This window comes from Alternaria triticimaculans (genome assembly GCF_023758025.1).
Source record: "Alternaria triticimaculans strain BMP 0046 chromosome Unknown scaffold_1, whole genome shotgun sequence".
In the NCBI taxonomy this organism is placed as follows: domain Eukaryota; kingdom Fungi; phylum Ascomycota; class Dothideomycetes; order Pleosporales; family Pleosporaceae; genus Alternaria; species Alternaria triticimaculans.
This window is the reverse complement of record NW_026055958.1, coordinates 3,564,926-3,589,145: the sequence shown is the minus strand read 5'-3', so window position 1 is coordinate 3,589,145 and position 24,220 is coordinate 3,564,926. Positions and strand designations below refer to the sequence as shown.

Here is a 24,220-nt window from a genome sequence, read left to right as displayed (position 1 = left end):
AACGATTCCTGCCTCTAAGTCACTTCCGAGTCCTGAGGGCGCCAGTGCGCATTGTCTATTTCCGCCTGCGTGAGCCCGGCGAAGGCAGCCGAGTATTTGCTTGCAAGCCACTGCTCCACATGCGACACAGCCGAGTCGACCACAACTAACGGCTGGTTTGGGGTACTGACTTTCGGAAGCGACTCTATGTCGTCCTCATGACCGTCGTAGTCTTTGGAGGCCTCTTCATCCAGCGACGATTGCGGTTGCGCAGGAGCGTGAGAATTCGCAGGTGGCGGCGAGCTGGCCTCACGACTATGATGAGGTTCGGGAGCCTCCTCATCCATCGGTATGCTTGTCTGCGCAAACGAGTGAGGGTCGACAGTTTGTGCGCTCTCTGTCGTGGAGCCTTCGTTCCTTGCGCTGGGCGCAGGAGTTGATTTTGCACCAGCAGCATCTTCGCATGGCGCGAGGTCCCTGGATTCCTTCTTCTCTACCGGATGCTCCGATTGCGCAATATCTTGAGGCTCCGCAGGCAGTACCGTCTCCTTGATCGGACTGCTGTTCTCTATGCCAGATGTGGAAGTCGATCCCGCACCCGCAGCATCTTCAGATGGTGTAAAGTCCCCGGATGCCCCCTTATCTGCCGGACCTTCTTGCTCCGCAACATTCTGAGAATCTACAGGCTGTACTGTCTCCTTGGTGGAATTGCTCTTCTCCGTGCCTGACGTGGAAGTCGATCCTGCGCCCGCCACGTCCTTAGACAGCTTCAGATCCTTGAGACTCTCTTGATGAACTGGTGGTTCTGATTGCATAGTCGTGTGATGGCTCACAGACCGTACGGTCTCCTTGATAGACTCACTGTTCTCTGTGCCTGATGTGGGAGTCGATGCCGCGCCGGCAACAACCTTGGATGGCTTTGAGTCCTTGAATTGCTCTTGCCTTACGGGTGGTTCTGATTGCGCAAGAATGTGATGGCTCGCAGATTGTGCGCTCTCTTGAATGGGTTCACGGTTCTCCGTGGCAGTTGCGGTACGCGGTCGCGTGTCGACAGCATTCGTAGACGGAGCGGCTTCTTGAGGAGGGTTGCGCCCCGTGTCATTCTCCGTAGGTTTGAAAAGCGCTGACCAGGATGTAGGCTGCCCGCAAGCGGTACTGTTGTGTTCTTTGATTGATTCGGCGCTGCCCTCACCTGGTATCAGAGCAGACAATCTCGTTATTTTTGATCTGAGATAGTCCGCCCGTGCCTCTCTCGATTTCACTTCAGCTCTTGCCCTGTCCAACTGTGCATCGGTAACAGCAGTTGCATAGCCTCTCTCTCTGTACGCATCTTGGATACTCTTGCGATCGTCGGTGCGCTGTTTCTGCTTCTGCTTTGGTCGCACTTTCGCGCGCCCTTGCACCTTTGACCAACTACCCGGGTCGTTCAGAAGACTCTCCTCCATGGCCTTCTTCATGTCATCTTCACTATCGGCATGGAACGCTAGCTTTCCGGTGGACTTCCCAGCGTGTTTCGACGGCTTGGCCATCAAAACTTCGTACCTGTTGCTTGGATGCTCTTGAACCGTCTCTTGATTGGTAGGCGCTTCATCGCTAGGAACCGAATCAGCCGCAGACAAGTGGCCACCAAGGTCACCACCGTCGTTGATAACACTGCTGCCAATAACACCGTCGTTATCCTTGTTGGCGTTTCCAGTAACACTGTCACCACCGTCATCGGCCTTCGCGACAACGGATGGCGAAGACTCCTCCACCGTGATTGAGGCTGCTTGCTTGTTAGCGTCGGATTTTCCTGCCTTGCCATGTTTCTTCTCCCATCTCGATTGCTTCTTTCTTTGCTTCTTTAACTGCTCTGTTGACTGCTTCTGCTCGCTCTTCTCCTTCTCTTCCAGCGTTGAAAAGGGTGTAGGTCCACAAGGTATAGGCGTAGTCGATAGCTCTCGAGATAAGCGCTGCTTTTTGGTTTGGGGCTCTTCCTGGGGTAGAGCTTGCTCTGGGGATGTGTGTTGTTCTTGAGTTACAGACTCCTCTTGCGGTGTCGTGTCGTCCCTCTGTGGAGGTTGTTCAAGAGACACAGGAAGGTCTTGAGATGTGCACTTCTCTTGAGCAACTGGCAGCTCCTTCTCATCAGGCAGCTCCCCCGATTTGGCACCTTTACGTTTCCTCGGCTTGTTCTTCTTTTTCGGTTTCTTTTGCTCCGCTGCTACAGCTGCTACAGCTTCATCGAGGACTAATGCGTCGAAGTCCATTCCCTTCAGTAGAACACCCTGTCGAGCTTCTGTGAAGAAATATACCCAGGTAGTAATGGTTTCGATTGAGCGTGGTCGAGTAGCGTACTCTGGAAATTTGACTACATCATGGCTGTGGAAGTTCTGCACGAGGCTGTGCCATATGGATTCGCCACCAGGATGCCTCTCTTCGAGGTAATCGAACAATTTCTTTCGAGCTTTCGCGCCATCTAGGCGTAAATCGTAGATGACGTCGATGTTCTCAAGACGAAAGGAATCGATCCAGAGGAATACACTTTCTTTTGTAACCAGAGGTCTAGTATAGATCTCAAGCACCCTCATCGCGTTCCAAAGGTATTGGTCAACGTGGTCGAAATCTGGGGCTTTTATCATTCTCTGAAACGCTGCTATTCCGTCTCGTCTGACCCTTTGGCGAATCTTTGTAGGTGCCTGAACGTATCTGTCGAACGAGGGTTTGTGCAACTTCAAAACCCCACTTACAGCGCACCACAGTACTTCGAATGGTTGGAGATCGGGCCGTTTGCGAGTCAGAAAGAGGATGCAACAACGCATGTCATAATCGAGCATTGCACTCAGGTTTTGCCTAGAGTCTTGATACTCGTGGCTCATCTTCGTGGCCACGCCGAGCTCAAGATCTGCCAGCAGGCCGCGTGTCGCAAATAATGGTATGACACATTTGGTCATATGATCGGGGGGCAGCATGTAGTTGTAAAGGATGGTGTTAGGATCAGGCTTAGCCTAAGGATGAATGTACAAAGTCAGTAAATGTTTCACATACGATGCGTACATGAGGTATCACTACCTTCCATTGAACTTGGTTGTTGTTGATCTCGAAAGAAGCGTCCCAATAGCCCGTACATTGAGGATTGAAGAGTGACATGGGCATTTGACATTTCCGGATCTTTCGGTCCAGCCTTGGAAGACTAGGCAGAAGGTGGTACTTGACCATTGGGTACTATACGTTGTCCAAGTCCCTCGCATCGGCCTCTTCAATAGCCTCTGCTCTCAACTCGTAAAAGTTTAGATCTAGAAAGTCCCCAGAGCCCGGAGCGGCCTGAACGACTGATGGTTGTAGCTGCTGAATGGACAATCCGGGAAATGGTGCAGTGGTATCCGAATCATCCCTCGGTTCCAGCGACGGGTGGGGCGGATCTTGCTCGATAGCTGATGCTTGAGGTTGCTCAGCGGTCGATTTGGGGAATGGTGGCGTGTCCGGATTATCCCTCGGGTCCAGCGATGGTTGGGGCGGATCAGGCTCGATAGCTGGTGCTTGAGGCTGCTGAGAGTCCTTGTTGGGATGCGGCTCGATGGCTCCGGCAGGTGTGCGCTGCGCCAACCTGAAGAGCGCATTGCGGTATTTCTCCTGGATCTTCAGATGGGTGAAGAAGTTGACAGGCAGCGGCCAGTAATTGTCGGCGATGTGATGGCATATAGCTCCCTCCAACCAACCCCGGTGGTCCAGTGGGACTGTTTCGAGGCAGTCCACGATAAGCTGACCTATCGGTAGCAGCTTCTGCTTAAGAACCTGAGCGTGCGTCTCGTTGTTGAGGGTCTGATTGTGGTCCTGTAGACTCTCGGGTGTCAACGCCTTCAGTTCCTTCAGGTCGTCGAGAACAGGTGACAGTATTTCGATTATTAGGCTCTTGTCGTCATATTGAATTTGCGACTCCATCTGCGCTGTGGAGTGGTCGGTATGGCAGGACACTTCTGTAGGCGATAGGAACCGATTGCGGTATAACTTGCTAAGCCTGAACGACTGGAGGACGGACAGCCTAGGGCCTGAGCTGTGTATGACTGCCGGTAACGATGGGCTATGAATAATCGGTAGTTCGGCGACAAAGGGAGTCACCGGACGTGGTGTTGCTGAAGACGTGGCGGCGGAAGCATCATTGCCATCCATGGTTGGTGGAAAGTCGCCTCCAGCCTCTTCGCTGCGGTAAGAGCGTTCCGAACCGAGTAGCGGCGTAGTGTCACCTATGGCTGCTTCCTCATCAGGAGTTACCACGCGCCTACCAAAGCCCCACCTTATTCCGTGCATATCAGCGTCAGACATTAGTTCACAGCTTCGAGTGATTAGACTGAGGAGAGTGGAAAGAAAGGTCGATAGTGCGCAGGTCACGTATTTAAGCGACATTGGCTTGCTAGTTATGCGATATCGCCGGGCCACGTGGTGGGTCAAGAAGGCGCAAGTCGGAAGGAGCGGTCTGGGGCAGGGAGTCGCGGCTGTGATTGTGACAGTGTTTGTTTGCTCGACGGCCGGACTGGCAAATAGAACTGGTGGGGTCAGAACAAGCAAGCAGCGCGAGGAACGAGTTGGGGAATTCATGAAAAGTACGACAAAGAGAGAGGTAAAGGTGAGACACGAAGGACTTATATGTACAGGTCGGTTCCAGGATCATCTGAGAACAATGGAATGTATGTATACAAATAGTACAATGAGTGTGCTCAACTTCGCGGGCATGTCTCATAAAATCGTTGACTTACGCGCTCATATCTTCGTACTGTGACGTGTCGCTGGCCCTATTATAGCTTGCCTGGAAACAAGACTACCCTCCATGGTTTGGGTGGACCATCGACCTGGAGTCGTTCACAGCCGGATCGTCTAGGCCAGCTCCTAGGTCTTCCAAGGCGTCAATGAACCATCACAGCGTGACCGTTTGGGGAAACCAACGGGACAGTGGTAGGCCCGCTGCTAGTTCGACCATCATCGTCCTTCTCTCCAGCCGATGGGTATGAGCGCCGCCGCAACCTGTCCTACACCCCTCTCTGTCGCAAGTAGGTTGAATTGCGCCGCCGCATTCCTTGTGTCTTGGACTTCTAATCGTATTCCCTGGTCGTTTAGGTATTTGCGAACCGCAGGTGCGAGAGGCACGGTACTGGGGCCGGTGCCAATGATGAGTAGATCTGTCGCTCGCTGTCAGACCACGTTCGTCACGCATTCGTTGCAGGCGATTACAAACGTACCAGGCTTCGGATATAACAACTCCAACACTCCCCAGGCCTGCTCCGGCACCTCCCATTGCCTCTTCGCGTTCAGCAATTTGCCTGTCATTGCATCATCGCCCGTGCCTCCTTCAGCGACGGTGCCCTCTTTCCTACCCTCGCGTAGCCAGGGCTTCCATCGATATGCTTCTCCGCCTATCAAGAGAATGCCGCATCCGCTAATGCGCATCTGGTTGTTGAGCGCGAAGCCATCGCCTGTGCACGCGTCGATGGATGTGGCGGGAGCGACGGTGTTCCGGAGGACATCGAGAGCACTGAAGTCGGTCTGCGTGTCTTCGTCGCTCTTTGGGCCGCGATCGCGCGTTCTTGGAGGTTTGGATTGGAGGAGGGCGGGGCGCGTCGTGTGTAGGCAGCGTGCCTGTCGTGCAGACGCGATCACCGAGGGTCTGCATTTGGGCAGATTACGACATGAGGTTTGGGTCGTACATCTTGAGAATGCACGGGTACACTGTAGTAGACTTCGTTCCATGGTTGTGATATGCAATTGATTGTTGTGGCGGGTGTATATGTACAGGCCAAAAGTTATGCTAGAGCTGATGATCGATGCTGTCATCGAATCCAAAGAGAGCTCGGGCCAGCCGGCAAGCGAGACATCTTCAACCATTGTGCCTCATCTTGCACTCCTTTTGCCATCGCACCTTCCAAGCCAAATGCTCAAGTCGTGCGCCGCTTCAGTGAACAATGAAACCAGCGTTGCAACGGAATCAGCTCCTATGCGATGCGCTCATAAGCTTTTGTTCTATGGATGCTTTCCACCCCCAGACCACCCTATGCGACCATCCTTGATCGCGAAGCAGGCAGTGATACTCAGGGGCTCTCATGCTTCCATCAGCGAGCATGTCGGATGTCGTAGTCTTCTTCTTCGTCGTCGGAGTCGAATGCTGACGGAAGATCCTCACAGTTCAGTCCCTCGAACGCGAACTTTTCGGCCAACGTGGGTTTCTTCTCTTCCTTGATGGACACCATCTCGAACGACCTTGTGAGCTCGGAGTTGGTGTTCACTCGCTTCAGTGTCTGCCTAGTAAAGCGGACGGGCGAAGTCGTTGGCTACGAAGATACGAAGTCAGCGTTTGTCTCACACGCAGTTTGTACAGTGATTTCCTTACCTTGGGTCTGGCACCCTGATCGCCTTGCTCGCTCACAGTCGCGATGCTGGTCGATGAGTTCCGCTTGCGCTTGCGAAGATCTGGAATGGGCTGCGCGTTGTATCTGGGGTCTGGCTTTGGCTGGTTCACTCCCAGATAACACCATTCGGACGTCGGAGGGTTGAAGGTGGATGTCATGCCGCGATCCATGTACAGGTCTGAGGCCTTGAGCTCTCCGGTCGGTGTGACCTGCTCGGGCGCTGCAGTGAAGCCACCCCACTGCGAGAAGGCGATGGTGCGGCAGCCGGGAGGCATGATCGAGAGAGCCATCTCCGGGCCAAGAAGCTCTCGCAAGAACGCACTGCTGGCGGATGATGCTTTGCGCGTGAGATGGGAGGGTTGTGGGATACCGCGCTCGTCCGTAGACGGTGCTGTGTCTGTCGCAAAAGGGATATACTCTTGCGCAAACATCTTGAGATGCCTTGCTAATGCGTGCAGTTTCGTGGTTGTCAGACTGAAGTTTCCGGCTCGCAGCTGATCGCAATCTTTTGGACTGGAGGTCGGTGTTTGGAGTAATTGGGAAGTGAGGTCGGTGGTAAATTTGCAGCAGAGCTTGAAAAAGATTTTTCGCCATAAGGGAGTAGGACTACCTGGTGAAGGAGAAACAATGCGGGTGGCTGGTATGGACGGCCCATTGTCTGTTCTATTGTCACCCACGGTATGTGGTCGCCTTCACCTGCCAAGCCGACCAATAAGAGCAGGTCGAGATCAAAGCCATACCGCCGCGTTCACTTTTCAGTGACAGGATTGTCAGTCGCCGTGGGATATTTGGAGACTCGTGGGGAGTTTATAAGAGAAAAGGATGTGTTGTGAGACAGCGATGTGACTGTTTGTCGTATGGGGTGGAAGCAAACTGCCACGCCTGACGAGGCAGTCACTGGCGCCTATTGTTTGCACGCGTCGTCGCTGCACACCACGACGCCGGGCATGGTCTTGAATGTAGAACCGCTTGAGGTGAAAACACGCAACACTGTCAGTCACTGCCCCCACGCCGTGGTTCTCGCATGCTGGTGTCTATGCAGCGTTAGTACGATTCACCCAGGGGTACTAATCTCTTCGTTCATAACTTTAGGGAGCAAGGACCTCTTCGTCGAGCCTACGCGGATAATGGCCTTTTGCCTACTGGAATTAAGACTGGCAGACGAGTAGGACGCAGCAAGATGGGAGGGGGGGACTAAGGATTCCGCCTGAGTGCCTAGAGTTTAAAGGGCACCTCTAGAATCGAATCCGTTTCTGAAAGAAGAAGAGCGGGGTCTTCCGAGAGGTCTGCGCCCACGAGACGGTGTAGGCATAGTGCGTCATCGGTCACGGGAAATCGCGTCACGCTCGTGCGCTCTTTCCGCGACTAACAAATGCGCATTTCGCTGCCTGTTCTCGTTGTTTACCCAACCCCGCTTGACACCTACCTGAAGACTGCGCTCCGCTCTCTACAGGTTTTTTCAGGTTCAACAGTGGAGATGCCTTCCGACGCGTATGTACCTTCACATATCGCCCTACACCTTAGCTGACCGATATACAGAGGCAAAGGCCAGAACTTCCAGACAAGCGACGCCAAGAAGGGCAACAGTAGTAATTCGGGTGGCAAGACGTTTGGCGATAAGACCAAGTTCGAGCCCATGCTCAATTGCTGCCAATTCCTCGAGCTGCCTGCTGGTATGTCCCTCTTTTGCCTATATAGCGCTTTGGTTGGCTGACTATTCGCAGAAATCCGCAATCGCATATACCACTTCGCCGAAGAAGGGGTATATGATGACGACGATGATCTAATACGACCGCTTCTGCTCAAGCGTTCTAAGGTCGCAAGTGACAGCACTACCGTGCCGCATCTACTGAGCACGCTACGTTACCGTGCGCTCACTCAAGTCTGCAAGCAGATTCGGACGGAGTATCGGCCTATGTGGCTTCGTCAATCTCGCTTCTGCGTGGAACTCCCAACACTCGCTCATTTCATCAACGCATACTACCCCAAGGTCGCAGATTACCAGCACGCTCCAAAGCTTCTGCTAATATCCTGGGACCACGGTCAGCTTGGCGATGAACTTGAGGAAGGTTACGGTGGGGACGAAGAGTCTATGGAGGACGTCCTGACAAACATCACCCTCCTGGCCCGCCTACGCGCACACTGCCCAACCTTTACTGTCAACTTCGCCTCCCGTCAGGTACTCGAAGACGATGTGCCCAACGTAGAGTGCTTCGAATGCGGACACAGCATCCATTGTGGATGCGACATGGACTGCGATCACGAGGACACTTGGGGTGAAGTGCTTTGGCAAATGAGGTGGAGTTATGGGTATCTCGACGCACTGGATGCCTTCCTCGCCAACACCAACGAAAATTGGCTGAAGATGCTTCGCAGTACCACCAACCTACAACCTCGTGTAGAGTTCACTTTTCACGTATACACCCAGCGTCTCACTATCTACATTCGTTTTCTGAAAGGCCAAGCTCCCAAGGGGTTCAAATTGAAGAGCATGTACAACTCTGCTCTTGGCTTCCTCAATCACTGGGGTATGTTGGATCTCAAGGCTAGCGATTCGATCGACTATGTCATCGGCGAAGCATCCGGCAAGTTCACGCGCCACGATGGCGAATGTCCTAGCTATGTCAGCACGTACAACCAGATCCACCTCGACAGTTCCACCATCGCTGTCTGGAAGAAAGAGAAGGAGGCCAAGACATCCGCGGCTTGAGTCTTTGTGAGTTGTGCACGATATACATCATTATGGTGCATATCAACCGTAATAAATGGTACAACGACCAGATGGCTGGTGTTTTGTTGTATCAGACATGGGAGAAGGAGACGTTCATGTGTACACTGGTCAACCTCACTTAATGCAATGCATGCCGTCTGGCTGATGAATATATTCATGTCTGGTCTTATTGCGTGGAGTCTTCCTGGGCCTCGACTCATTTAACGTTCTTATCGTGAACACTGGGTGCAACGTTGGAATACGAGCTCTTTCGTACTTTCCACCGATAAGTGGCGCCCCGCTCGGCCGCTTGAGCCGGCCGAGCTTTGGCGCGTCCTGCACAACACCGCCGTCTCGCCTTGCAACATGTCTAGACAGTGTGCATGTTGCATAACCACTAAAGCTCAGAGTATCAGTATCGTTACGAAAACGCTGAAGATGTCGCAATGATGCCGCTGAGCTCAATGAAGCACCCCGTCACGCGAAGACGCGACGATCGCCGTGTACACTAACTCACGAACAGCGTTTGCGTCGATGTTTTCCCGTCTACTACCTCAACGAGCAAACCTTGACAACTCAGAGAACATCAGTTCATCAGATGCCGAATCTCCAAGACGTCTGATGAACCGTTGGTGCTCTCAACAACAGACGCTGCGCGTGTTACGGCGTGGCGCGGGGTGGACAGGCCGTTGGCCCTGCGCCTCGGGCCGTCCGGTAGACAGTTTCTAGACAGGCAAAGGCTACTGCGTACTGTGATCTGGCTAAGTCGCGCGCAATATCTCTCGGTCACCAGTTCGCACGAGGCGCAGCGTCGGCATGCTGTCGTGCTCCCATGCATCACGATACAGGAGCCTATCGCGTGGCTGGCACAGCCGAGCTGAACACAAACTCGCTGACTACGGACAGTGTGACGCCCAATCAGACCACATTGGCTGTAACTACATCACCAAAGGACTCTGTATCCCTGCGGAGTCAGCAACTAGGCAGCATTATATGGCAAGGCTCGGTCGAGGGCTGCCATGGGAGGCCGACGTCCCTAGGCTGACATGCCCTGCGCTGTGTTGCTACCCGTGTATATGTAGCCCAGCTCTTTCCCAGGAATGAGCAGCTGAATCCAAGTCCTTCGGTCTTTCCTCCTCGTTGGAAACCAAACATCCGGTCTTGTCACCACCCTAATAATCTTGCGATGATGGCCTCCGATACATCAGATTCTCTGCCTATTCCTCAGCCTCCCCCACACCTATTCGTAGGCAACTTCGCTGAGATCGATCCGAACGACGCTCCAGGCTCCTTCCAACGACTTGCGGATATCTATGGCGAGATCTACCAACTCCAGTTCCCGGGGCGCGACGGCAAAGTCATCGTTGTGTCCTCATACGACACTATTAACGACTGCTGCGACGGTGACCGGTTCGAAAAGCCCATTAATGCTACTCTGGATGAGGTGCGAGCTTTGACAGGAGATGGCCTGTTCACAGCTTATCCCGGCGAAAAGGTACACTTGTCATGTCTGCTATGATAGTAGATGTACTAATATACGCACTAGGCTTGGGGTGTCGCTCATCGGCTGTTGATGCCCGTGTTTGGGCCAATGGGCATCCGAAAGATGTTCGACGGCATGATGGACATTTCGACGCAGATGCTACTCCGGTGGGACCGTTTTGGCCCAGATCATGAGATCGAATGCGCCGATGACTTCACAAGGTGAATATCATCCATTTCATACCAAACGATGTCATTACTAACTACTTCAAGGCTGACCTTTGATATGATCGGGCTGTGCGCGTTTGGCTACAGGTTCAATAACTTCTACAGCAATAGTGCGCATCCTTTCATCAACCAAATGGTGGAGGTTTTGGTGGAGTCTGGTAGACGAGCCACACGCACGTCTATCGAGAACAAACTCCGAGTCTTCGCCGAAGCCCATCGTCAGGATAACGTGAAGAAGATGCATGATCTATGCGACCAGATTATCGCTGATCGAATCGCTCATCCTCAGCCAGATGCCAAAGACCTTCTCAACCCCATGCTTGAGGCAGTAGACAAGGAGACTGGAGAGAAGATGACGAAAGAGTCTGTGCGGTACAACATGGTAACCTTCCTGGTTGCTGGCCATGAGACTACAAGCGGGACTTTGGGCTTCCTGTTTTACCACCTGCTCAGAAACCCAGATAAATATCTGAGAGCTCAACAAGAAGTTGACGAAGTCCTCGGAGACGGTCCTTTAGAGCTGAAACATATCCCGAAGCTTGAATACATCAAGTTCGCAATCTACGAAGCGTTGCGTTTCCTCGGCCCAATTGCGATCAATGGAAAGCATGCGCTGAAACCAACGAAAGTCGCGGTAAGTCCATCTCATAGCTACTATAGTTAGCATCTAACGATTGTAAGGGAAAATACGAAGTGCAACCGAAAGACATGATCCTGATGAACCTAAAGGGACTTCATCATGACCCTAAAGTGTATGGCGATGACGCGGACGTGTTCCGACCCGAGCGTTTCCTGGACGGTGGCTGGGAGAAGCTTCCACCGAACTCATGGAAGGCGTTTGGTGATGGTATGCGCGCCTGCATTGGTAGGACGTTTGCTGAGCAGGAGATGATCATGGTTGTCGCACTCATCCTACAGAAGTTCCAAGTTGAGCTCGCGGACCCCGGATACCAGCTCCGTACGTGCTTTCATATCCTTGAGTGTGACCGCGCTAACCTTGTGTACCAGATGTGTCGGTCACAATTACACAAAAACCAAAGGACCTCAAGATCAAGGTCCGCAGACGTCCTGGACGCACAATGGCTAGCCTGGGTGGGACTGGAGGCGGCGCAACCATTACCAAGGAAGCCAACGACAACGGACCTGGCAAGGCCAAAGAAGCGAATGTACCTAGCAGGGATGCGAAGCCGATTACCATACTGTACGGATCGAACGCCGGCACATGCAAATCCTATGCCGAAGACTTGGAGACCAATGCCTCCCGATTCGGGTTCAAGGCGAACGTCGCCAGTCTCGACTCAGCTACTGAAAACATCCCCAAAGACCAGCCAATCGTCATCATCGAGCCCTCATACGAAGGCAAACCAGCAGACAACGCGAAGAAGTTCGTCGCTTGGCTTGAGAACAATGCGACATCCAAGCTGCTTGAGGGAGTTCAGTATGCCGTCTTTGGGGTCGGGAATAGCGACTGGACCCATACGTACCATCGTGTTCCCAAACTCACAGACGAATTGCTTGAGAAGATGGGGGCTAAACGCTTCACAGAGACTGGCCTTGTCAATGTGAAGGGAGACATAATGGGTCCGTGGGAAAAGTGGTCCGAGCAGATGTGGAGTGATCTGCGCAAATCCAGCGGCACCACTACTGAGGTACTTGGGGGACAGTTACAGGCTGATATCACGCCTCCTAAGTTCGCTACATACCTCGGAGGCAAAGACATCGGCTACGGTGTGGTGAAAGTCAACAAAAGCCTAGGTGGCGGCGAGGTTGGCCTTACCAAGAAGCACATGGAGATCGAACTACCACCAGGAACATCGTATCGCTCCGGCGACTACATCGTCATCCTGCCGATGAACAGCATCTGCAACGTGAGGCGGGTCATGAAGCGCTTCGACCTATCGCCCGATGACAATATCGCCATTACAGGCACCAGCAAGACTTTCATCGCAACCGAAGCTCCAACCTCAATCTTCGATCTGTTAATGACACGTGTAGAGCTAAGCACGCCCATCTCGCAAAAGCAGCTGCAGACCCTTGCCGAAGCCACACCAGAAAACAAAAGGGCCAAGCTGTTAGAGTTAGCAAGCGACGAAACATACAAGAACGAGGTTATACCCAAGCGCTACAGCATTCTAGATATCCTCGAAGACCACCCTAATTGCAAGCTACCCTTTGCAGTCTACCTCGACTCGCTAAAGCCGCTTTCTCCACGCCAATACAGCGTCTCGTCTTCACCCCTTGCAAACGTAGACTTCATCCAAACACCTGAAGGAACTACCGCCCAGCGTCTGGTTGCCTCTCTGACCTATGACGTTCATGATGAGGCAGCCTGGAGTGGCGATAATCGCCGCTTCCACGGTGTTGCATCCACGTACCTAGCGCGTCAAGAGCCAGGCGAGAAGATTCGTTGCTTCCCGCGTCCAACGAACATCAACTTCCACTTGCCTACCGACCCGACTGTACCAACTATCATGGTATGCGCAGGTACAGGTCTCGCTCCGATGCGCGGCTTCATCCAGGAGCGTGCAACCATCAAGAATGCCCGCAACGCGAAGGTCGGACCGGCGATCCTCTACTTCGGCTGTCGACACTTCGAAAAGGACTTCATCTATGCCGACGAGCTCAAGCAGTGGGAGGCTGACGGTGTAGTCAGCGTGCGCGGCTGCTTCTCCAAAGTCGCCCCCGAGGGACAGAAAGCGCAACGCGTGCCGGACCGCATGTGGGACGAGCGGAAGGAGCTAGCTGAGCTATTCGGGGAAGGTGGCGCGAAGGTCTTCATCTGTGGTAGTGCGAGCAAGTTGGCCAAGAGCACCGCGGAGATGTGTATGAAGATCTATAGGGATACTTTCCCGGGCAAGACGGAAGATGATGCTCTGGAATGGCTGGAGAAGGTCAAGGAGACCAGGTACGTGAGTGATGTGTTTGAGTAGGGACCTCGATGCTCTAGCAGTACACTAGGCTGTTTTCGGCATAGGGATCGCGCATTTCGATAACGTATCTACGACATCTTCTTTTTGCGCACCTAGATAGATCGTTAATGACTACTTTCGCACTACAATCGATTTGTTCTAGAACACAGTGCGAAACCTCTCATTGACCCCATCATGAAAGCGATGAAACAAAATGGCTGACCTTGGTATCTTGGCAGCGGAACAATATGCACAGATGATCGCGGCGGAGAAATACTTAGCCAAGAAAGCACCCGCGGAGTGAATCAACCCGAGTAGATGCCGTCGTGTCATGCGCCTAACGGCTGTTTTGCGGGGAAAGACGCACCCCGGACGATCACTTAAACTGTAACCAACAGGTACAAGGGCAGAGATGCACCGAATTGGTTGTTGCGTACAACGCACAACATCATGTGTGCAGTAGAGCGGAAGGTCTACGCAAATGAGACAAATACATGTAGCTACCTTGATTTGAATATTTTCCGGGGTAGTACAGTGGTGGAGATTTCCCTCGCCCATCCCAGGGTGTAAGTAATCTGTCGAGCTTGGTATTTCTGGGGATAACTGAAACTTCGAAACGGGAGTGGCGCGCGCGCCAATGGCCTTGGAATGACATGGTAGTGTTTGGAGTGCCTGGTATGATAGGTGGTATATTCGAAAACTGGTGTTGCAATTGATCGGCAGGACTGCGGCGAGGGCTAAGGATGAGAAACGCGTGTGCCTGACACGGCCAGGTGGTTTACTCATAGTCCTCGCTGTTTTGCATCTTGCTCCGAATTGGTAAGAGTGATCCGATGGGAGTCATATCGAGGGCTTGGTGTCATTTGGGAGGGAGGAGTGCAGGAGTGGAGCTGCGCCATGGCCTTTGGATTGTATAAGGAGTGCGCATCTCGTCGGTCTAATAGCGGCGTCAACCACGTCGCATCTTCTCCTCATTCTTTGATTCACCTGAGCGATCAAGATGGTTCATTTCTCTGGTCTCACGGCGGTGCTGGCGCTTGCCTCCCTCGCCTCCGCTCAATGCGGTTCCGGCACACCCGATGCGAAAGTCACTGGCTCCGGCAGCTCCTTCACCGCGACCAAGGGCTCGACAAACCTATACACCGGTTCCGACTACCGTCTAGCTATTCAACGCGCTCTCGATGGCATCAGCAGTGGACAGCGGGTGTCAGTCATCGCCTCCGGTAACATCGGCGCTAGCACCATCACCATCACGAGCGGAAAGACGTTTGAAGGCTGCGGAACCATCACTGCTGCCCCCAAAAGCGGAGGAGGAAACATCGAAGTAACGAACCAATCCGGCGTCAAGATCCCCTACCTTACCATGGCGGGCTCGACGTACTTCGGCATGCGCTTCTCTGGCACCAAAGACCTCACCCTAGGCACCATCAACTTCAACCTCAAAGAAGGAATGGGTATCCGGTTCGACCGCGACCGAGCGGCCAACACAAACGTCAAGATGGGCACCATCACCTGCAACGGCGGCACGTCGCACTGCGTTGAGACATGGTAAGGATATGAGTGCACAAATTGCATGCAAGACATACGCTGACTTCATATCTTCAGGAACATCGACAAGCTCGACATCGGCTCAGTCGTCGGCAAGAACGTCGGAGAATGCGGTCTTCTCCTCCAAAAGGTCACCAACGCGAAGGTCGGCACCGTGGACTGCGACAATTGCGGCGCTGGCACTGGCTACGCGGCTCTCCGTTTCGCCAACGAAGCCGGAAAGGTCAACGGCGGATACGGCACCAACATCTACGTCAACCGCGTCAAGGCTCGTGGTGGTGGCCGCGGTATCTTCTGTGTATCTGCTTCCGGAGGTGCGGAGATCGGTACGATCGATGTCGCCAACACGGGTAACAACGCCATTTTGCTCGAGAACTGCTACAATGTCAACATCAAGGCTGGTACTGTTAGTGGTGGTGGTGAGGTTCGTCTCGCGGCCAGGACCGAGTTTGCGAACAGCAGGGATATTGCCATCGCCTTGAAGGTTGATGGAACCAGTGTGACGGAGAACCCGTGCACTGTCAATAAGACCAAATGGAGTCTCACCGGAAACGGGGCGAGGAAGATCTGCACATAGGTCCTTCGCTGTTTCCCCATTAGGAGCATCTCGCGGTGCTGACCGCCGAATTTGGACGAGGTGTAGGAGCAACTTCATTGTATATATTAACAATCTCGAGTACATATAAATCCTCATCCCCAAGGACTTTGAAGCAGGCGACATGGTCTGTGATCCGAGCAATGATGTTCACGATGGTGAAATGAAGTTGATGCGAAAGCCGGGTCGATGGCTGAAGTGGAACCTGATCTTGCATGACACGAATAGGCACATAGGCAGCGCAACGCGTCAAGTGCAATGTAAGTTGTGCATCAGCTACCTTTAGAAGGTCATACGCGCCAAGAACAGGCGAACAAATTCGTTGGGGCGAAGGCTTACGTGTGACCGAGATTACTGCTAGCATATTGACCAACCGGTGTCAACTTTGGGTACCACAAAGCTGAGCGGAATGGTGTACCTCGCTTACTGCCCAAGCTCTATTTCCAATGGACTTCATCGCACAGATTGTAGTTGCGACGAATGGGTGTTGTGTCGGCCCCAAGCGCCTCGCGAGCGGTCGTAAGCCAAATGCGCGAAAGGGGTGTGTTGCTGAATACTAATACCAGCCCGAGTCGCGTCTCCTCGATTGTCCAGCTCTTCAGTTAGTCCATCATTTCGTGATGTCGCGCAGAATCTTCTCTTTCATATTCCTGTTGCAACTCGCTTGCTTGCAGCCTGTAATGGCAGCCTGCTACTGGCGCAACGGCACGGAAAACACAAACAGTGCGTACTCGACACAACTCAACAACACCCAGGATCCTCTTAGCAACATTTGCTGTGCTCGTTGGGATAACTTACTGAGGAACGGGCTGTGTCAGAATAAGGCTGACGGGGCCATCTGGCGAGAGTCGTGTACGAAAAGCAATTGGGGGGAAGGAGGATGCCAGGAGCTTTGTTCGGACGAGGTACGATTCATGCAAAATTCTTAGTAGGCCATCAAAACTGACGACGGTTAGGATTCTTTACAAAGAAGCAAAGATACCAAGGTGACACCATGCACCGGTGACGTTGATTCGTTGACCTGGTGTTGCGGTAACACTACTCAATGCTGCACGGATGGGAGCACAACACCGCGATACACCATAGCAGCGCAATTTGGGGACCCCATACCCACCCTGACGTCTTCATTAGGCTCTTCTTCGACCGCATCTTCGATCGCGTCGTCCACGATATCGTCGTCTCCGTCGAATACGCCAATAGCCACTGGTGACAGTGAGCTCTCCACAGGTGCAAAAGCTGGTATCGGTGTTGGGGCTTCGATCGGAGCCATCGCCTTGATCGGATTAGGCATATTCATCGCTAAGGCGCTGCGCTGGCGCAAGAAGGCGCGGGATGCCCCTACGCCCTATGTTGCACCTGAAGAACAGCCATCAAAAGAGATTTATCGATATGAGAAGGGTGGCAGTGAGGCTGCACAACTGGCCAGTGCGGAGAGTCAACTGCACGAGATGCCGGGATCTGTAGGAGCTTCCGAGCTCGATCAGGTTCGAGACAGTAGGGTAGCCAGCCGTGGTGCCTCGGTGGTTTGATGCATGGCGGATGCGTGTCGTTTGATGATAATGTGGATGGCGGAGCGTGTGGGCTGTAACTGCGAAGGCTGACCTCGGGAAGGCTTCGGGGGGCCGGTCACGCTAAAACGCTAGCTCAAGCGCTCAAAGAAGGGGCGGCTCAATCACGTTGCAATTTGCACCATCTACACCACCTTGATCTTCTCCCATTCGGGCACTGGCTGTGTTCTGTATCGCATTGTATGGCGTACCGCAAGGCCTTTGGGAACCTCGCTTCTCCATCGCCCATTATCGAGCCGCCCGAGTCTAGCGATGACGTCATTCGCTGTCGCTACCGGGTTCCACCACAGCCGCCATCATGCAAGGAGATCCGCTCTTCTTGAAGTGCTGCATCTTCATTGGGGTGCTGCGCTCCATCTTCTGATCTCGTCCTCAAGACCGCAACTTCACGGTGGACGTTCATGGCTGCGTGTTACCCCAGCAGGCCCGGGCCGGCGGCCGTGATGGGGGTAGTAGACCCATCACGAAATGAGATTCTGAACGCAATGCGCCGTGGCATACTGTTTTCAGCTTCAGATTGGTTAATCGAGCACTTCAGCAGCTTCTACTGCATAGCTCTCTGTGCATGATGACATGCATGCTGCTGGCAGTGGACGCCACTCGTAGGCCCGCCACAAAAGACGGCCGAATAAACAGGCATGCTTTCACGTTGTACAACGTACTCTCATCGGTCATGTATGCAGCTCGACATTTGGGTTACTGATCTTGCAAGGCTGGTGGTACTGATAAGAACATAGGCCCCATCTTCTGAAGGTAACTCCCTGGATTACGAAACACCTGATTACCGATGACAGAAATGACAAATGCGACAGGAATAAGACCGATTGACGTGAGATGCGATATTATCAGCGCTGAGAAGAATGCTGTGCAACAAGCAATCGAGGAGCAGGGGACCAATGGCACGCAGGATCTTGGAGGAGGGGCACTAGATGTAAGACCACAGCTCAAACATGGGCTTTCACTAATGGCTTGCAGCGATACATCAACGCCTCCTCTTCTGTGAACTTTTCCTTCCTCATGCAATGTTCCTGGGAAGCATCCGCGCTTACTTTTCAGTTCGCACTGAGCAATGGCGGGCCAGCGTCCATCGTCTACGGTAGCGTATTCGCATGGGCGGGAACCATTCTCGTAGCCTTATCGCTTGCCGAAATGTCTTCCATGGACCCTACAGTTGGTGCTCAATACCGGTGGTCTGCCGCCTTCGCGCCAATATATAATCGCTTCTTCGGTTTGATGCAAGGCTGGATCACCGTCTTCGCTTGGATCTGTTGCTGCACTTCGAATGCAGCGCTAATATCGAATATCGTCGCCGCTATGGCCTCCTTCAATAACCCAGGGTACGTGGTTCAGCGGTGGCACACAACACTCATCATGTGCGCTTCGACGATAATTCCGTTCATCGGCAACCTTTGGCTTCCTAGAATTATCAACGTCCTCCAGACAGTGGGGGCAATATGCCATGTCGCGTTCTTCTTTGCGGGTATCGTTACCTTGGCTGTAATGGCAGAAAAGAGTTCCACGGAATATGTGTTTCAGACCTTGACCCACGACATCAGTGGTTGGAGAAACCCTACGGTGGCCTGGGGTATAGGGCTGATCACTGCTGTATACCCGCTGGCCGGTAAGTTCTGATAGATTCCTGGCTTGCCGCAGCTATACTGATGAGTTCAGGTTTCGATAGCGTAATCCACATGTCCGACGAAGTCAAGCAAGCACATACCCGGGTTCCGCGCTCCATCATCTTCTCTGTCGGAATGAATGGTCTCATGCAACTTATCTACATGATCACCGTTCTCTTCACGATTGGAGACGTGGATCGCGCTTCCGCTTCGCCTCTACCAATTATCGAAGTCTACTATCAGGCCACGGGATCTAAAGCAGCCACAAATTTGTTCATGTTCATGCTGGTCTACATAATCTTCGTATCGTTCTTCAACATATTCGCCTCGGTTTCTCGTCTTATTTGGGCGTTCTCCAAGGACGAGGGATTGCCGTTCTCGCATACCTTTGCTAAGGTCCACCCTGAGCTGAGGGTACCGGTCAACGCATTGTGTCTCAGCGGCCTCTGCGTTTGTATCCTGGCTCTTATCAACATTGCATCGAGTACGGCGTTCAACGCTCTTATCTCCCTTCCGGCAATGGGCTTGTACCTATCGTACTTTCTGCCCATCTTGTTCCTTTTCTGGCGTCGGACGATAAGCGCGAGGCCTCTACCAATTCCATGGGGTCCATTCAAGATGGGCGCAGCTGGCGCATACATCAACGTTGGAGCTTTGTGCTACATTGTCTTCACCTTTGTTTGGATGCCACTGCCCACTATCCTCCCTGTGGACAGGTTCAACATGAATTATGCGGGACCGATTCTAGGGGCGATCATATTAGGCGCTGCTGTGGATTGGTCGTGGAAGGGGAGAAAGAGGTTTCAAGTGCCAGTTGCGAATCGAGCACTTCAGTGAATGGGCTGAGAACTCTCTTGCAGAGAAGAACCCACTCTTCTTACACGCACTCGATGCCTCAGCTTAAGGCACCGTAATCCAGCTCAGAGTCTATTTCACTCAGACGGGCCCGCGTGGTATACTGCCTCCTTTTATCTATCCCGGCTTTCACCTAATCGGTTTCTACGCCTTGAGTACTTATATCATTCGTTTCTCTTCTCTCGAGGCTGCATCGATCTACCCAACCGCATTCCACACTTATTATCGACCACGATGGCTCAACTCAATCAACCCTCGAACGAGCCTGCTAAAGCGCGCGTGGAAGAACTCGGAGAAATCTCGCCTCCAACAGTCCAATCCATGTCTCTGCCGCGCCCACCCCCGAATCCAGTGTCAGACCTCATGGATCTTGTCATCAATCGAGAGTCGCGCTACACAACGCACTCACTCGTCACATCTTACCTGGGTATTGATGATATACGCAATGTTCAGTTAGCCTGCAGAAAGACATCGGATCTGTACGCGAACATGAAGAAGACCCAGTGGAACATGAACACAAGCCTGCAGCCATTCTTCAAAGACACTCGAAAGTTCCGCTCTGTGCAGGCCCAGACCGAGACTCTGATCGGAAGCAAATTCGCCGGAAAGTTCTTCCGTCGTCTGCAAGTCAAGAATGAACTTCAGCTCTTTACGCAAGCTGGGGAGAAGGCGGATGCTCTCATTAGCTATCTCAAACAGGATGGCTATGTTTTGGATTTTGGGGTCGAGGGTGGAAGCGTAGAATTTGGCAGCTCAAAGGTGGGCCTTCATTGCTTTACACCATTTTCCATACGTACCTGACTAACTACTGGTAGTTTTCTTGCTTCAAAAAGACATCGACTAGTGACGGCGGCGAAACTTCAGTCACTCTCTTTCACTGTATCCATTCTCCCATCGACGCAATTCTCAAAGGCTGCGCGTGCTCCGCTCGAGCATGCTTCATCTCTTGGAATAAGGCGTATTGCTTATTTCCATGCGCGACCATCCTCAAGCGAACGTCTTACCGAATGACTCCTTTAACACAGACGGACTATCCACGCACGATCGCCGCGATAAAGCGCGACTCTGAAGAAGGACTGATCGTCAAGACTGGCGAGTGGATGATCAAGAATGATAAGATACATCCAGAATTTACCTTTGCACGTTCCGTTAGCGACAAGCTCTCGTGGGTAATCAAGCTGGATACCGCCGATGTCTCCCCTGCTACGACCCCGGATTCGCTGCTCGACGATGCCCGGTTCTCCGTGGAAGTCACCAGCCAGTCGAGCATAGTATCTTACCTCAAGCTCAGATATGATGTACTCGCATCCTGCGCCCTACAACATACATACATCTGCCTTGCACGCAACCACTTTGAGCCCGCGGTGGAAGGGGGCGAAAGGAGGCGACGTCAATATGAGGCACGAATAAGGCAACTTGAACAGGTACTGCACGCCGAGACATCCATGCAGCTCACCATGCTTGACCCAGACGACCGGCCTCCTCAATATGCCACAATCGTCAGTCGGAGAGGAAAAGACCATACGGCTAAGGGCCACTTCAAGGCACCTCCGACTTGGAATTACTTCGACGCAGAGATCCAGGTTGAACTTCGGAGAATAACTGAGCAGTTGCTCGCTACCGGCCCACCGAAATAGAGCAGCCTCATACAAAGAGGGATCTGAACAGATCTACAGACGACTTGAGGGTGTAATGCGAAGTGTAGAAGACCTAGCGCCCACGTAGACTTCACGGTGTTCAGCTATCACCCTTTGTGAATGCTATGTCAAAATGTCATCAATATAATACATAATTGCTTGCTTGCACTCTTGTGTTTATAACGAACCTGTTAGCTCTCACATCCTTTTTCATCTCCTAGAATGAACGCTAATCCATCTATCTAATTAACGAATCAGTCCGACTTCATCTCGACCTATAGACCCGTTTCATCTTTACAACGCGCAATAGCGCTGCCACAGATCTCATCAGCCTCCGCTTCCTCGTCTCTAAGAACTACCTTGTTGCTATGCAGTGTCATCTCTACCACCTCGCGAAACGATGACCTAGGTTCGCCTGCGCAATACGTTCACTCCACTGATCTGAATCTTGCCAAACGCCGTTTTCTGCAAGCCAGACAGCTCGGCAAAGAGGACATGTCTTCTCGTCATCCGGTCGTTGTTTCAGGAATTCTTTGAGACAGTCTCGACCGATCATGTGTTCGCAGCCTTGGATTCCCTTGATCTTGACACATGCGTGCGCCGTAGCATTCTCCATGCAGACTGGGCAGTCTGTGTTTGTCGTGCTGGTCGTGTTGTTGGCGGTGAGGGGCTCGGTATTGCGTGCGACGAAGTTGTTGATACGCTGCTCGCTGCTTTCAGTGGGTTGGTAGTCTGCTGGGAGGGGATGAGGCTCAAACTCGACTGGGAAACCGCCTCGTGTAGGGACTGGAACGTACCCAGATCGACGTGGTGGGGTGGGGTGAGCATGGAAAGGTAGGTCTTCGCCTCGTCCGAAGCCTCCAACATGGATAGGTGTGTGGCTGCTAGGTCCAAATGGAAAGTTCGCGCCAAAACTGCTTCCAGGTCTATTAGCTCTAGGCTCATGAGCGATGTCGTTTCCAGAGAAGATGGGATGGCTGAAGGCTCCCTCAAATGCACTATCGAACGCAGCACCCATACCGATATGAAGGGCGTCGAACCCCGGAATACCGCCTGTGTCGTTGAAAGGGAATCCTGGACCAAAGGCACTTCGCATGCTTTCACCTTGTGGCCCAGAGCCGAGCATACTGTCCAGTTCCGCCATGGTGTCGGCTAGACCATGCATAGCATCGTGATACCTGTGGGAGCTGGAGTGTCCGATATCAGTATCGTATTCATCGTCATCGTCATCGTCCTCCTCGATGAACATAATGTGAGGAGGTTGACGAGAGCGTTGGGGAACATACGCTGTAGCTTGACTGCGAGCTTGATGCGGATGGCCGCCGCCGCCACCACCACCACCACCACCGAGACGCTGTCCTCGTGTGCTGAAATTCTGACCCGCACGATTGCCGGAGCTCGATCTATGATTTCCACGACCGGAATAACTCATTCTCAATAGTATGTGTCGAAGGTTTCGTTCTGTGAGGTTCAGTGATTAATTGGTCGTGATTGAGAGAAACGCGCAGTGATGTGGTGAGTGTGCAATATGAAACAGGCGCGACTTATATAGGCGAGGGTCTGTGCGATCGAGTGAATGAGAGGAGATTGTATTGTGAGTGATTTCTGGAAGCGTTAGGAAATGACTTTGCTGCGGGCCAGGTGAAAGCTGTGGGTACATGTCAGTGCACCGGAAAGACGAAGGTGAACGGATGACGTTGTGCAGACTAGATAGATGTCTCACAGCGAGCAGGTGATATGTTCCTTCTACTTCTTCCCCTTCTTCTTCGTATCGCTGTCTTTGCCTTCTTTTGCGAAGCCACCCAAGACTAATGCCTCCCTAGCCGTAGTGTTGATGATGCGAAAGCGGTCAGGACCTAGATGTATACCACCATACCATCTTGTGACAACCACCATGACGTTCCAAACATCCATCAATTGCATTAAGTGCAGCATGCGCGATCCTGCAGCAGTCTCACCATCATCGTCGCAGTCTTGGTAGCTTGTATCGTTCGGGCCTTTGATCCGCCAGGCAGTCATGTTGTGAGTTGCGCGAGCAGCCTTCTTGTCTGTCGCTAGGAGATGCGCAACATACTGTCTAGCCTGTGCTGGTGACGATACAGGTGCTGCTCGAGCTAAGAAAACTGACTTCTTTTCGGTAAGGGCGGGTGCTACGATCCAAGGTGGCTCCGGTCCAAGGTCGATCGCCGGGTCGGACTGTATAGGAGAAAGTCTGCCTTCTTCTAAATGCTCGTCCTGGTGTTGATCGTGTAGTTGGATGTCTCCTTGCTCTTCCGCTTGCTCCAAAGCTTCTCTTGCCTCTTCGAGCAGATCGTAGATGCATGCCTCACCGGGCTGGTAGACCCTTGCCAGAACTTCTCTCACTACATCGACAGCCTGGCTGCCCATACCCTTGGGGACATCTTGTCCCACACTCTGAGTGCCTAGCACGGATGGCGGCGCATCCGGATAGTCTGCTGGAAATTCTATACGCAGAGTTATCGATGGCAGCGACGGCAGACGTAGACTGTATAGTCGTTGGTCTTCATCTAAGGCTGACAGGGTGCCTTCGTCGAAGATGGCGTTGAGCGAGGTGACCTCATCTTGGATGGCGTCGTTGGCGGACATTTCTGTGATTGCCTTGGCCGATGGCGGGGTGAACGATGCGGAAGGCGCGCTAGCTTAGCGTCGTTCGCGTTCGCAAGCTTGGAAACATCAACACCCTCGCGACACC

General features: G+C 52.8%; 11 protein-coding genes across 11 annotated transcripts; 5 read left to right on the top strand and 6 right to left on the bottom strand.

Annotated features, from left to right (window-relative positions):
* Positions 1–14: 14 nt before the first annotated feature.
* On the bottom strand, positions 15–2,600 carry J4E78_001208 (uncharacterized protein; the record flags this gene model as incomplete). The annotated part of the gene is made up of 1 exon (XM_049361868.1): positions 15–2,600. The coding sequence occupies one exon, from the start codon at positions 2,598–2,600 to the stop codon at positions 15–17; it is 2,586 nt and encodes an 861-aa protein (XP_049227151.1).
* A 583-nt stretch (positions 2,601–3,183) lies between these two features.
* J4E78_001207 (uncharacterized protein) lies at positions 3,184–3,900 on the bottom strand (the record flags this gene model as incomplete). The annotated part of the gene is made up of 1 exon (XM_049361867.1): positions 3,184–3,900. One exon carries the CDS (start codon positions 3,898–3,900, stop codon positions 3,184–3,186), a length of 717 nt encoding a protein of 238 aa, XP_049227150.1.
* Positions 3,901–4,932: 1,032 nt separating this feature from the next.
* On the bottom strand, positions 4,933–5,659 carry J4E78_001206 (uncharacterized protein; the record flags this gene model as incomplete). The annotated part of the gene is made up of 3 exons (XM_049361866.1): positions 4,933–5,132; positions 5,193–5,536; positions 5,637–5,659. The coding sequence occupies 3 exons, from the start codon at positions 5,657–5,659 to the stop codon at positions 4,933–4,935; spliced, it is 567 nt and encodes a 188-aa protein (XP_049227149.1).
* A 400-nt stretch (positions 5,660–6,059) lies between these two features.
* Positions 6,060–6,787, bottom strand: J4E78_001205 (uncharacterized protein; the record flags this gene model as incomplete). Its single annotated transcript, XM_049361865.1, has 2 exons — positions 6,060–6,278; positions 6,338–6,787. 2 exons carry the CDS (start codon positions 6,785–6,787, stop codon positions 6,060–6,062), a joined length of 669 nt encoding a protein of 222 aa, XP_049227148.1.
* Positions 6,788–7,728: 941 nt separating this feature from the next.
* J4E78_001204 (uncharacterized protein) lies at positions 7,729–9,066 on the top strand (the record flags this gene model as incomplete). Its single annotated transcript, XM_049361864.1, has 3 exons — positions 7,729–7,847; positions 7,896–8,029; positions 8,081–9,066. 3 exons carry the CDS (start codon positions 7,729–7,731, stop codon positions 9,064–9,066), a joined length of 1,239 nt encoding a protein of 412 aa, XP_049227147.1.
* Positions 9,067–10,252: 1,186 nt separating this feature from the next.
* Positions 10,253–13,706, top strand: J4E78_001203 (uncharacterized protein; the record flags this gene model as incomplete). The annotated part of the gene is made up of 5 exons (XM_049361863.1): positions 10,253–10,561; positions 10,613–10,770; positions 10,822–11,410; positions 11,458–11,734; positions 11,785–13,706. The coding sequence occupies 5 exons, from the start codon at positions 10,253–10,255 to the stop codon at positions 13,704–13,706; spliced, it is 3,255 nt and encodes a 1,084-aa protein (XP_049227146.1).
* Positions 13,707–14,685: 979 nt separating this feature from the next.
* Positions 14,686–15,810, top strand: J4E78_001202 (uncharacterized protein; the record flags this gene model as incomplete). The annotated part of the gene is made up of 2 exons (XM_049361862.1): positions 14,686–15,233; positions 15,291–15,810. 2 exons carry the CDS (start codon positions 14,686–14,688, stop codon positions 15,808–15,810), a joined length of 1,068 nt encoding a protein of 355 aa, XP_049227145.1.
* A 2,900-nt stretch (positions 15,811–18,710) lies between these two features.
* Positions 18,711–19,852, top strand: J4E78_001201 (uncharacterized protein; the record flags this gene model as incomplete). Its single annotated transcript, XM_049361861.1, has 2 exons — positions 18,711–19,017; positions 19,068–19,852. The coding sequence occupies 2 exons, from the start codon at positions 18,711–18,713 to the stop codon at positions 19,850–19,852; spliced, it is 1,092 nt and encodes a 363-aa protein (XP_049227144.1).
* A 339-nt stretch (positions 19,853–20,191) lies between these two features.
* Positions 20,192–21,507, top strand: J4E78_001200 (uncharacterized protein; the record flags this gene model as incomplete). Its single annotated transcript, XM_049361860.1, has 2 exons — positions 20,192–20,629; positions 20,896–21,507. The coding sequence occupies 2 exons, from the start codon at positions 20,192–20,194 to the stop codon at positions 21,505–21,507; spliced, it is 1,050 nt and encodes a 349-aa protein (XP_049227143.1).
* Positions 21,508–21,889: 382 nt separating this feature from the next.
* Positions 21,890–22,939, bottom strand: J4E78_001199 (uncharacterized protein; the record flags this gene model as incomplete). The annotated part of the gene is made up of 1 exon (XM_049361859.1): positions 21,890–22,939. One exon carries the CDS (start codon positions 22,937–22,939, stop codon positions 21,890–21,892), a length of 1,050 nt encoding a protein of 349 aa, XP_049227142.1.
* Positions 22,940–23,253: 314 nt separating this feature from the next.
* On the bottom strand, positions 23,254–24,114 carry J4E78_001198 (uncharacterized protein; the record flags this gene model as incomplete). Its single annotated transcript, XM_049361858.1, has 1 exon — positions 23,254–24,114. The coding sequence occupies one exon, from the start codon at positions 24,112–24,114 to the stop codon at positions 23,254–23,256; it is 861 nt and encodes a 286-aa protein (XP_049227141.1).
* Between the last annotated feature and the right edge of the window lie 106 nt (positions 24,115–24,220).